This window comes from Nyctereutes procyonoides, unplaced genomic scaffold (assembly GCF_905146905.1).
Source record: "Nyctereutes procyonoides isolate TBG_1078 unplaced genomic scaffold, NYPRO_anot_genome, whole genome shotgun sequence".
NCBI classification, from domain to species: domain Eukaryota; kingdom Metazoa; phylum Chordata; class Mammalia; order Carnivora; family Canidae; genus Nyctereutes; species Nyctereutes procyonoides.
Window position 1 is genome coordinate 49873626 of NW_026575126.1, and position 13544 is coordinate 49887169.

The 13544-nt window shown below is 47.0% G+C and overlaps 1 protein-coding gene across 3 annotated transcripts in view; it reads left to right on the plus strand.

Moving 5' to 3' along the window:
- Positions 1-13544, plus strand: part of ABCC1 (ATP binding cassette subfamily C member 1) — a 135619-nt gene that overhangs the window by 69914 nt on the left and 52161 nt on the right. For all 3 annotated transcript variants that reach the window (XR_008666370.1, XM_055339515.1, XM_055339516.1), the window contains 4 exons: positions 172-349; positions 1625-1786; positions 5484-5576; positions 7389-7592. Coding sequence is in view for 2 of the 3 variants with exons in the window: in XM_055339515.1 (XP_055195490.1) it covers positions 172-349; positions 1625-1786; positions 5484-5576; positions 7389-7592 (637 nt within the window). In the remaining variant the exon portion in view is untranslated. The remainder of the gene's footprint in view (positions 1-171; positions 350-1624; positions 1787-5483; positions 5577-7388; positions 7593-13544) is intronic.

Here is a 13544-nt window from a genome sequence, read left to right on the forward strand (position 1 = left end):
TTGGGCGCTCTGTGTGGTCACATCCCCACTGTGGCTTTGTTTTCCCGCATGAGCTGGAAGGAGTAGCACCCACCCCGCCCGGCTCCGAGGAGGTCGAAATGCCCAAGTGGAAGGACCTTCCCCATGGCGCGTGTGTCAGTGTCCCGTCATTCTGTCCTTGCTCCTTCACAGGTTGCTCATCAACTTCGTGAACGACAAGAAGGCCCCGGACTGGCAGGGCTACCTGTACACCGCGCTGCTCTTCATCAGCGCCTGCCTGCAGACCCTCGTGCTGCACCAGTACTTCCACATCTGCTTCGTCAGCGGCATGAGGATCAAGACGGCCGTCATCGGGGCTGTGTACCGGAAGGTGGGTGAGGCCGGACGTCACCTGCCGTAGCCTCAGGATCTGTGGGGACCGGGCCGGGGCACCGTGGGAGCTGCCGTGAGGATTTCAAGCCTTGCTTCTGGAGTGGTAGCGGGAGGGTGGCCCACATGACCACAGATGGCTAGGATCGGCCAGCAGGCATCACACTGCAGCAGAGCCGATGTCCAGGGTGGGTGGGTGCATAGCATCTCCTTGAGGCCTGCGTCCGCCACGGACGGGATTTCATAGGTGGTACTCAACTCGGGAAAATCCAGGTTCGGATCCGCACTCTGCCATTGATGCTCTGTTGGAGCTTGTTCCGAACCCCCATTTGAGCTGAGCCAGTGGTCCTTTCCCAGAATAGTGGAGTACCTAGCAAGCATTCATGCTTATCAGTTTAAGAGGAATTTCTCGCTTCCTTCAGTTTCTTAGCTTCTGGGACAGATGCTGCTTGAGCCCATGGGTTGAGAAGAGACTACCTAGCGATGGTCAGGAGAGGGGGCCATTTGGTTGGTGCTCAGCCCCATCTGTCCTTAGACTTCACCCGGAGAACTTCACGGCTCCCCTGTCCAGGCTGCACCGCAGATGAACAAAATCAGGGTCTCCGAGGGGGAGATCTGGGCACTAGTATCTTAAACTCCCCAGTTAAGAGTGTGAAACCATGTTTGAGAACCAGAACAATTTTGTCCTTCCAGGGAATGTTTGAAAAGAGTTTGGAGACAATTTTTGGCTGTCCTCGCTGGAGGTGGGGCCATGTAGTGGGTAGAGGCCGGGGATGCTGGTGAACACCCTATACTGCATCAGCCAGTACCACAAAGAAATACCCAGCTTCACATGTCAGTAATGGCAAGGTTGAGACATGCCAACCTTGACCTCAGTCCTTGTGCGTGATCTGCGGACCAGCAGCATCTGTATCACATGGAAGCTTGTTAGAAATGCATTGTCCTAGGCCCCACCCCAGTCCTACCAGGTCTGAAACCATAACAGATTTCCCTGGTGACATGTGTGCAACCTAAAGTGTGTGAGGCCCTGCTGGAGGGGCCTTCGGGGGTCCCTTCCCTGTTTCAGGAGTCAGGACAAGGCAGCGAGTGTTGCTGATAAGAGCTGGGCCTTCACAATGAGACAGACAGCTGGGAACGCAGATAAGGCGGCAAGGGAGGAGAAAAGAGAAGTGGGCCTTCTGCTCTGAGTTGTCGTCCTCCTCCAAGGGGGCCCGGAGGAAGGGCCTGGACTCTCGCCTGCCACACTCACCCTCTCTCCCTCTCCGTTGTCCTGCAGGCATTGGTGATCACCAACTCAGCCAGAAAATCCTCCACTGTCGGGGAGATTGTCAACCTCATGTCTGTGGACGCCCAGCGGTTCATGGACCTGGCCACGTACATTAATATGATCTGGTCAGCTCCTCTGCAAGTCATCCTTGCTCTCTACCTCCTGTGGCTGGTGTGTGTTTGACGTCGTCCCTGTTGTGTGGAGGGAGGGACCACCCCCGTGGGCGGTGGGGGGGGAGGGGGTGGTTGTCGGTGATAAGAACCTCTGAAATTCACTGGGGCCTTTTCTGGACGTTGTTCACATTTTCTCTCCTGGCCTGTTGGACAAGTCCTGGGTATGTTATCCCTTTCCTCAGTGTTTGGATTTATGCTCTTTTGGGTGGCACAATACTTATTTGCATTTGTCCTTTTTCTGACAGTGTATGTAATTCACAACCTTAGAACATTATGCACCACATTTCTCCCACCGTGTCTTCCCAAACACTAACCAAACTCCTGTACTCACCAGTCCCGAACTGCTTTGGTCAAGATTTCTCTGAGTGACAAGGGATAGAAATCCAGTTTAAAATAGTCTAAGCAAGTACAGGGAATTTTGTGAGTGTGTGTAACTGCAGAGCACAGGGTATGGCTTCAGGCATGGATGGATCCAGGTGTTCATTCAGTGCTGGAAGGACTCAGGCTCACTCCATCATTTCTTGGCCCTATTTGCCTCTGAGTTGACTTCATTCTCTGTGATTTCCTTCGGTGGCTTCCATACCTTTGGGCTTTTATCATCTTTGCTGAGAGAAAAGAAAATATTGCAGTCCTCATTTCCTCAGCCAGAGCCCGCTGGAGAGCTTTGATGGACCAGGCACTGTCCTAGTCACACCCCTGAGCCAATCACTGTGATACAGGAGGCAGAGTTCTCTCATTGGCCAGCCCGGGTCACATGCCCACAGGAGAGGGGGGCAGTTCCCAAAATGAAAAGTTGATGAGGTGCTATTGGCCTTACACGTGCCTTATTCTTCATCACCTCTGAGCCTTTGCATGGGCCTTTCCTTCTGCCAGGAGTCCCTTTCCCTCCTTCTTCCGTAAGGGTGGCGTCCTACTCATCTTTCAAGGCTGTGATGACTGCCACCTTCGCTAATTCCTTTTCCCTCTTGATTAGATGGGTTTCTTCCCTTTTTAAATCCCAGTAGTTTAGTGCAGAAGTTCCTCTAATGTTACCTTCTGGAATAGTTTTTTTTTGCTGATTGGTGTAGCAGCCCCTCCTCTTCTGGTAAGTGTATCCGTTACTCATGGGCTCAGTGTCTTTTTTTTTTTTTTAAGATTTTATTTATATATTTCAGAGAGACAGAGAACATGAGGTGGTGGGGGGCAGAGGGAGAAGCGGGCTCCCTGCTGAGCAGGGATTCCCAACATGGGTCTCAATCCCAGGTCCCTGAGATCATAACCTGAACTGAAGGCAGATGCTTAACCAACCCAGCCACCCAGGGGCTCCTCAGTGTCTTGTTTTTGCCTTATTTTTTATTTTCCTTGAGTGCAGTCCCAGCAGGGCCTGGTGCCTAATAGGTGCACAGCAAATCATCTGTTGATTTGACTGTAGTTTACATTTTTTTTGTCAGTTTATATAGCAGAAGATGAATGATTATAAATTGTTTCTAGCAATGAAACAGAAATAAATACCAGAATCTAAATGTCTTTGTGGGCTGACATCTTGGGGTACCCGCTTCTCCAGAAATTTCAGCCATGGGTGAAATATTTTTGGAACACTTCCTTTAGAATTGGCCTTCAGGGTTGATTTATGAACCATTAAGAAAATTGTTTTGTTTTAGATGAGGGTTGCTGAATGTATTATTGACATTTGGAACCAGATAATTTTCTGTTGTTGGGGGTTGTCCTGTGCCCCTGGCCTGTTCACACTGACACCAATAACACAGTCCCCAGCCTCCAACCCCAGGTGTACCCATATGTCTCCAGACATTGCCAGATATTCCCTGGGGGCAATTCTTCCTTGGTTAAGAACCACTGGTTTGGATAGAAATAGGATTTCTCTGACTGTCAAAAACACAGTATAGGATAGTGATGGTGGTTCTGGGCTCAGGAATCAGACTGCCTCTTCCATTATTAGGTTTGTGACCTTTTTACTTAATGTCGCTAAGCCTCAGCATGTCTGTCCTCTTCTGTAAACTGGTGATGACAATGGTATCTCTCGTCATAGGGATGTCAGGATAAAGGGAGGAGTCAATGCAGGTGCATGGTGTTTTTTACTCGTGTTTGGTATCTTTTAATTACTTTTTGTAATCCAAGTTCATTCTGGATGCTTTAGGTTGTTGGTAGAAATCACCTGCATTCTCAGAGGTGGATTAATCTCCTTGGGAAGAGATACTTCACAGAAACCGTTAGGAGCAACAGCATTGTTTGGGAGACTAGGACTGGTACCCCCATGGGTGATTACTTGGAAGAGAGTGATGCTCCTGGTTTTCTGAATGCTTAAGGGCAAAAAAAAAAAGATCACATTACCCTCTAGTTCCGTCTCTGTGTACCTGCTGAGTACATGCATACTGGGCCAGTTTCTCAACCTGTCTCTTTTTAGGTGTCGAAATTAAAAGATGGAGATTGTATCTTATCTTGGCCTCTTCATCTCCCTCGGGGGTATTTTCCTCATCTGCAACTGGGATGATAGAACAAGTTTATGACCTCTTGTCTGCAAATCCTCAAATCCAAGAGCTCTGAAAGTTTCCTTGGCTCCTTTGGTGCCATAACCTGACCTGAACTGATATGAAGTATTTATGATCTTGATGATTGTCTCAGTGCAAATGTTCCTATTCTGCTGCTGAGAAAGCAATTCGTTTGATTATAGAGTGCTGTGCTAGGACCCCAGTGGGCCTGTCATGCAGTATATGGACACACCTGTGTCAGCAGGTCCCAAGACCATGCCAGGTGGATGAGTTGCGAGGAGGACTCATAGCTCTAATTTACTACAGCAGGAATAGCAGAGGGTAAAGACGCAGGGGGAGGAATCAGAGGGAAGTAGGTACAGATTTCAAGAGTCCTCTCCCAGGTGACCCACGCAGGATGCACTTCATTCCCTAGCAACAAGTTCTGACAACGTGTGAAATGCTGTCAGGCAGGGAAGCTTGGTAGAGAGCCAGTGCCCAGGGTTTTTGTCTATAGGTTGCCTCTGCTTGGCACATACCAAACTTGCAGACTCCCAGGAGACAAAGAGGGGTTCAGCATAAACCATGTTGTTTGTACAAAGAGTTGAGGCCCACTGAGCCACTCTTGCCAGTTCTGAGAATGGTGGGAGCCTTCCCCAAATCCAGGCTCCCAGCTGCCAGCCAAGGGCCAAATTTGTAAGCAGACCTTTAAACAGGATCAACCATTAGGGTGGCTGTGTTAGCTAATTTCCATTCAACACCTTATTATTTTTCTAAAGTTTTTTTTTTCAAGATTTATTTATTTATTTCAGAGAGTGTAAGTTCACGACCCAAGGGAGGGGCAGAGGGAGAGGGAGAAGCAGACCGCCCTGATGAGCAGCCTGACACGGGGCTCCATCCTGGGACCCCGAGATCACGGCCTGAACCAAAATCCAGAGTCAGAGGCTCAATCAACTGAGCCCCCCCAGACACCCCACCTTTCTAACATTCTAATATGTGAAACTCACCTGTCCCCTGGGGTTTCAGATACCGAACATGTGTGTTCTTAAAGGGGTCGTGGGATCCCAGGAGATGTTCAGGAATAGATCCAAAAATTCTGAACAGCCCCATTTTTGAGTCACAGTTATGCAGGTGACCTGAATGCGCTCAGCCAGGTCTGTGGGGTTGGCATAGTGGGTGCTCAGCCAGGGAAGCCCCATGTCGAAGGCTTCTGTTCTCTTCCTTCCTTAGAACCTGGGCCCGTCTGTCCTGGCTGGGGTGGCTGTGATGATCCTCATGGTTCCCCTCAATGCCGTGATGGCCATGAAGACTAAGACCTACCAGGTAGGGTTCTGTCTCCATAGGGCTCCAAGCTGGGCTCTCTTTCAACACTGGGATTTTAGCGAGTTCTTTCTACGTAGGCCCTTGGGGTTCTCAGCCCTGCGTGCCTGTTGGAATCCCCTGAGGAGCATTCACAAATGCTGATGCCTGGGCTCCATTTCTGGAATTCTGGTTTGCATTGTCTGGGTGGGCTCTGGGCATCAGTTTTTGGGTTTTTTTTTTTTTTCTAAGATTTTATTTATTTATTCATGAGAGACACACAGAGAGAGGCAGAGACACAGGCAGAGGGAGAAGCAGGCTCCCTGCAGGGAATCTGACATGGGACTCGATCCCAGGACCCCGGGATCACTACCTGAACCAAAGGGAGATGCTCAACCACTGACCCACCCAGGCATGCCCTGGGCATCAGTCTTTAAAGCTTCCTGGATGATTATGATGGACAGCCAAGGTTGAGAGCTCCTGAAACAGTTAGACCTCATAGACCATTGACCAAAATCACATCTGTGAGTCTCTGAGAAATTCCATATTTCCCACAGAATTCAGTCATTTATGCATTTTCTGTGCATTTTCAAAAGTTGAGTAAAAATTACCCCTGACTTTTTTCCTTTTTCCCCCACTACCTTATGATAGGCAGAGTGTTCAACTATTTTCAGAAATGTTTTATACTTTCTAAGTTTTTAAATATCCATGTAACAGAGCACATGCCTTCCCATTATTAAAAAAATATTCAGTTGATAGAATAGTATATAATTTAAAAGGGGATGTCACCTTCCCTGCCCTCTCAATCCCAGTGAGCACGCTGAAGCAAATCCTTCTAGAACTTTACGTGTATTTATAGAGATATCTGATTATACAGGTGGGCTTGGTGGGCCTATGTGTGTGTGTCGTGTGGCATCACCACCGTGTAAGCTTTTATACACATGGGCCTGTTTGGCAGCCTGGTCTTATCATTTGACACCACCTCTCAGGGATCTTTCTGTGGCATGTCGTATAATCTGACCTCATTTTCTTGAAGTAGCGCCAAATGGTACGTAACCGAGAGGGGCCAGAGTTTATTTCTCTGCTCCCCAGTTGATGGCTGTTTACGATGTGCTTGCAAAATTGCACATGAGAGCGCTTGACTGCACAGATGATGCAGGAGGAGAGAGGAGTCCAGGACGTGGGCCTGTTGGAATGAGGCCACAGCAGGTGCAGGTGGGAGGAGGTTAGGCAAGGAAGGGGCACTGTCACCTTTTCACCTTTCTTCCAGTGCTATGCTGGCTTCCCTGAGTGACCTGCTTTTGAAACAGCTTCAGTCCCTGACTTTGACCTCACATGACTTAAAAATCATCCTCATCCATGAGCCAGGAATGACCACAGACAGCACTCAGTGACAGGGTTCTTGTTAGCAACATGTCACAGCGTATGGCTCAGTAAAGAGACAAAGGAAACAGAGAGGGAAAAAAAACCCCAAAACAACACAAAACCCCTGCATCAATCTCTCTCCTGCGTTTGGATCGGTGGGACGGGGCCCCTGCCCTCCTTCCCTGGATGCCTGTGGGGTTCTTGTCTCTGCTTCTCAAGGCTAAATGCAATAGGTGTCTCACATCCAATTTAACATGCTCCAAAGCAGGCTTTTTCCTCTGGGTAAAAGAGTCCTTTGTGCTCTCAGGGCCAAGGGCAGGCCAGGGGTGGGCGTTCATAGGGATCGCAGGATCGGCTTTCCCAGCCTTGGGAAGGCCCAGCTCTCATGGTTGGGGATGCTGCTGACGGCCTGCTGCCAGGCCTGGAAGTGGGTCTCCCCAGCTGTGGCCTTGACTGTTCTCCTCTCTGAAGGTGGCGCACATGAAGAGCAAAGACAACCGGATCAAGCTGATGAATGAGATTCTCAACGGGATCAAAGTGCTAAAGCTGTATGCCTGGGAACTGGCCTTCAAAGACAAAGTCCTGGCCATCAGGCAGGAGGAGCTCAAGGTGCTGAAGAAATCGGCCTACCTGGCTGCCGTGGGGACCTTCACCTGGGTCTGCACGCCATTTCTGGTGAGTGAAGCTGGATCTGGCCCCTGGGCCCCTACCCCCTTGTTGGTTTCTGTTTTGTTTTCGCACCTGAATATTGTTGGAAGGTCACTGTTCAACCAGGCTTTCGCCTACAACTCCTTTTGAAAAATTGCCACCCGCCCCTGCTCCCCAGCTCTCCTGCTTTACTTTATTCATAGCACTTAGTAGCTTCCAGCTCAAGGGATCCTCAAAAGTAGCCAGTTCAGGAACCAGTGGTTCCTAGGTTTGCGGTAAGGTAAGAAATTTGTGCCAGGATGTCAGGCAGGTCTCTTGTGTCCCTCGAGGAGAACATCTTGGTACGAGAAGCGTGCCAGTTGAACTCCACTCCGCTCTTCTGCTACCATAGTCAAGCTACATGATGGTGTCAGCCCCCTGATCTGTTGCCGACTGGTCACAAGCTGTGGATTTGGCCAGCGCCAAGCACTCTCTAAAATTTACTTATTTACCATCTCTCTCTCTCTTTCCACTAGAAGGTTGGCTCCAGGAAGGCAGGGATTTTGTCTTCTCTGTTCACAGCTGTACCCTCAGCCTAAAACAGCACACAGTAGGTGTTCAGCAAATATTTATCATTCAATGTAAAAAAAAAATAAATGAAACCAAACAAAGTCATAAAATGAAAAATATATTGTCTTCCCCTTCCGTCTGTCCCTTTCCTCCAAGGTGATCGTTTTATCTTTTCAGAAAAAAAATTATGAATTTAGCCCATAAAAATTTTTAAAAATATTTTTAATGTATTTGGATAGAGTCATGCATGCATAGTGTTCTTTCTGTACCCTTTTTGTACTTGACAGATGACCTCTCCCTTCATGCGTTCAGATCTGCTTCATCTGTTGTCATGAAGCATGCTTGCCCAGTGCACGGATGTGCCATAGTTAAAGTAACCCATCTCCCGTTGCTGACTTTGCAGGGTAGTCCCCTGGTCTTTGCTATTATGATCCATGCTGCACTGAATGTTCCAGTATGCGTGTTGTGGATCCTTTAATGAGTCTATCCCTGGATGGCCAACTTTGAAAGTTTAAAGATAACAGTATAAGTTAGTGTTTTTTCTTCTTGTCTTTCTTTTTTTAAATTTAAGATTTATTTATTTTAGAGAGAGAGCATGCACGTGCGTGCATGTGGGAGGGAGGGGCAGAGGGAGAAGGAGAGTGAGAAACTCAGACTCCTTGCCAAGTGTGGAGCCTGACACAGGGCTCGATCTCATGACCCTGAGACCATGACCTGAGCTGAAATCAAGAGTCGGACATTTAACTGAGTCACCCAGGTGCCCGCAAGTTAGTTTCTAAAGCTGCCCCCAAATAGGAGACCATATAAAGATGGATTCTGTAAACCCCTTAGGTACAGTTGGCTGTTAAGGATGGTTAAGGATCATGCCCCCCTCCCCCCGGTGTGGTTTTTTCTGTCTTTGTATTCTTAGCTGTACCATTATTATTTTAACACTGTGCTAATAATAATTATTGTCTCTTAGTTATGTTGGCAGATATATATTCTTATGGGAAGTTTCTCTGAATTAAAATCACACATTTTCACGCATATGAAACTCTTCCATAATAGTATTGCCCCTTTCATCTCAGCTGGGTCACAGGTGGAATGTTTAAGGAAACTCGTGCATTTTCAGTGTTTGTCAAAGTATGCTCCTTCTGACACTGGGTTTGACCTTAGGCTCATGTCTCCCAGAGTATGAACCTGCACATGGGTCAGTACAGTGGAAAGCAGCTGATGCTCACGCTTTAACACACGTTGGAATCACGTGGGAGGCAGGTTGAAAGAAGAACCAGTAGGTCTGGGTAGGACCTGAGTGGTTGTATTTCTAATAGATTTCCCAGTTTCTCCGGATTGCTAGTGGTTCGGCAAAGGGTACACAGTTTGAGAACCAGTGGAGTAGATCCTTACTGCTTGGAGTATGGCCTGTGGACCCGTAGCATCAGCGACACCTGACTTTCAGAAATGGAGACTCAGGCTGCACCATAGATCAGCTAAAATAGGACCTGAATTTTATCACCCACCTGCCCGCCCAGGTGGTTGGTATGCAGGTTAAAGTTTGAGAAACACCGGCAAAAAGCGGAAGTGAGCAGACTTTTTCTATGAAAGACCAACTAGTGAACATTTCAGACGTTCTGAGCCGTACAGTCTCTGTTGCAGCTCTTCTCTCCTGCTAGTGTAGGAGAGTGTACATAACACCCGTGTGAGTGGGTGAGCTTGCATTCTCGTAAAAATTTCTTTTATAGATACCGAAACTTGAATTTCATAAAAGCTTCCTGAGTCATAAGAAATGCTTATTTTTCTCATGTTTTGTCACCCTCTCTAATTTTTCTCATGAGAGACTCCTAATTCTGGGAAACGAACAAGGGGTAGTGGAAGGGGAGGTGGGCAGGGGGATGGGGTGACTGGGTGATGGGCACTGAGGGGAATGCTTGATGAGATGAGCACTGGGTGTTACACTAATATGTTGGCAAATTGAACTTCGATAAAAAAATATTAAAATATATTAAAATATTCATATTTTAAATATAGTATATTATAAAATATATATTAAAATATTCAATTTTAAAATAATTTTTTCAATTATTTTATTCAATAATTTTATTGAATATTTTGAATAACTTTTTCAATTATTTTATTCAATAATTTTATTCAATAAAAATATATATATTAAAAAACACATCACCAAAAAGCTTATTTTCATATTTCAAAAAAATATATCTGATTATGTAAAATTCTTCTAAGCCCATGGGCCAAACATAAGTAGGTGTGGACGCCTGGCTTAGAGTGGGGGTGCCTGCTCAACTTGGCTGCCAGCCCACCGTGTGCCCCGGAGCTCTTAGTCCACCTCCCTGCATCTGGGTTTTCATGTATGGAACATGAAGGGGTGGGGCCCTAGGGGTGTCACATATGGACCCCTGCCTGCCCCTCACTCCCATGTCCATACCAGTCATCCACAAACCATCGCGGGGCTCTCTCCCACTGAGTTCTGTTGAAGCCACACCCAGGTGACCACTGTCAGCTGACTGGAGTTGGCACACAGGGTGACATCTTTCAGCTGTTCTAGGACTCTGAGTTCCCTTAGATCCTTTCCGGCTCACATGCGCCAGCATTCCGGGCTGGAAGGTTCTGCTAGCTCATTCTTTGAGAACATTCTGGTCTCCCTAACTTTGCCCAGGTGTCTGATGGCTTTCTTTGATTTTCAGAAGTAAAATGTATTAGAAGACCGGTTGGTAGTTATATATGGGAATTAATAGTTATATTTGATTGTTTTCTTTTAAACTGTTAAATAGTCTTAATGCATTTATAACTGTGAAATATTCTCCTTTGTATATGTGATACATTTTATTTTAAAAATGTGGGCAGCCCCGGTGGTTCAGCGGTTTAGTGCCGCCTTCAGCCAAGGGCGTGACCCTGGAGGCCCAGGATCGAGTCCCACGTCAGGCTCCTTGCATGGAGCCTGCTTCTCCCTCTGCCTGTGTTTCTGCCTCTCTCTCTCTCTCTCTCTCTCTCTCTCTCTCTGTCTCTCATGATTAAATAAATAAAATAAAATAAATAAAAATAATAATGTATTCCCATGATAAAACTAGTTAAAGCTGTTCCAAAGGATCTAGGACAAGGTTTCTCAACTTTGGCACTGTTGACATTTGGGACCCAATAATTCTTTGTTTCTTTGTTGGGGGCTGTCCTGAGCGTTGTAGGGTGCTCAGCAGCATCTTGGGACTCTGCCCAACAGAGGCCAAGTGACCCCTCTTCCCCCACCTCCCCAGTCGTGACAATCAGAAGTGTCTCCACACACTGTCAGGTGTCCCTCCAGTTGAGTGAGAACCACAGGTCTTTCTTGCTCCCCAGACCCCCCATCACCTACCTAGCTTCTCTCCCTGTACCAGTTTCTTCTGAGTATTTCCAGAGAAAGCCTGCACATACAGCAGCATAAACAGTGACTGTATATATGTAATAAATGTAACTAAACTTTTGTATTTCTTTTATTTACTTTCACACAAATGATGGCAAGTCATGCAGAAATCCAAAGTGTTTTGAATTGCATTTTTATTTTTTAAATTTTACATTTTTTTAAAGGTTTTATTCATTAGAGAGAGAGCTGGAGCAGGGGGAGGGGGAGGGGCAGAGGGAGAAACCAACTCCCCAGTGAGCTGGGAGCCTGCCACAGGGCTGCATCCCAGGACCCTGAAATCATGACCTAAGCTGAAGGCAGATACTTAACTGAGCCACCCAGGCACCCCTTGAATGCATTTTAAAATTTTTATTTATTAATCATTTTAAAGATTTTATATATTTGACAGAGTGAAAGAGCACAAGCAGGGGGAGCAGCAGAGGGAGAAGGAGAAGCAGGCTCCCCACTGAGCAGGGAGCCCCATGTGAGCCTTGATCCCAGGACCTTGGGATCATGACCTGAGCTGAAAGAAGATGCTTATCTGACTCAAATCACCAGGGCACCCCTGAATTGCATTTTTTTTTTTTAATAGGAAGAGCTCTGCAGCCAGAGGGAGAAAGTTGACAGGGTTTAATATGTGTGTTGTGTGACACTTGGGAACCTTTTCCCATAAGGCCTGGCTCTGCACATGGGTCCTCTAACCAAATGTCCAGTTTCTAGCTCATCACTCAAATGTGCTGGCTCTTCACTTAACATCTCCTGTCCTCATCTTCATTAGGAAGCCATGGCAAGAGATGCTGAAAGGGGGGGGGGGCTGGCTTTTCTTGACCTTGAATTTGCCACTCTGTGTGTGTGTGGCGGGGGGGGGGGAGGTTGTGGGGAAGGGCAGGGGCAATGAGCTTCCAGAGATAGAGTTGGTTAAGCTGTTTGGCATGAAACAGATGAGCCTGGGTGTCAGTTGGGGACCTTGGCCCTGGCTGAGACACCATAGCCTCTGACTACATTAGGATAAAATATGTAGCCTTTGGTTCCCTTGAAAGGTGTTTGCATGTTCTTTCCACTGGCAAATTCCTGCGCTTCAAGGATGATGAGGTGTTTACCCACCGGTAGGTGTGATGGAAGACAGAGGCCTGGAGAGGTCAGACAAGAGCAAGGATGCCATTTGGGTGGGATTAATGGGATTGTTTTTCTGAAATACAGAGCCTGGCATCTATCATGTACACTTAATGCACTTTCCAAAAATAGTGTCCCCCAGGCAGCGGTCAATATTTAGCATTTTGAGTCTTGGAAGGTTTGCAAGCTTCCCCCCTTCTTACCCTTATCTCCCTTCGTTAGGATAATTATCATTCCATTTGGTAATTATCCATTGTGTACTTCTCTGCTGATCAGATCATCCGTGGACCTTAACCTTTGTTGTTGTAGTTTTTGCTTGTATTCCCAGAACAGGGGACTTGGCACGTGGTGCACATTCGGTAAATACAATGTAGAATAACTAACTGAATGAGTAAAAGATTTAAATAAACTGTGTTAGGAACTGTCGTGAAGTTGGCAGAAACCTCACTCAAATTAACTAGAGTGGGAAAAAATGGGCCTTTTGTGTCACAAAACTGGAAAGTGTAGGAAATTGCTGGTTTTGAGCATGACTGGGACTTCAGGCATGGCTAGATCTAGGTGGTCCAAAGGGAATGACCCCTTCTCCATCACTCAGCTCTGCATTCTCTGTTTTCTTTTGTCAGAGAGCTGCTCACCACATAATTACAGTTCATCCTGTCATCTTAGTAGCCCCCGTGGGGGAGAGGGCCCATTGACCCATTTTTCCCATTACTCTCTGCAAAGCTGTGGGATTGGGTCTCACTGTGGCACATGCTGTTGGCCTCATGCTTATCCCAGAAGCACTGGGGCCAAGGAGGTGGGATGCTTGGATTGACGAGGGTGTGGGGCTTCTGTGGAAGCTTGGGGGTAGACCATGAGCAATTGGCCAAACCTCATAGACTCAAATTTGGAAAGATTCTGTCCTCCAGAAGAAAATTGGGGATTGTTACTAGAAACGGGAATGGATG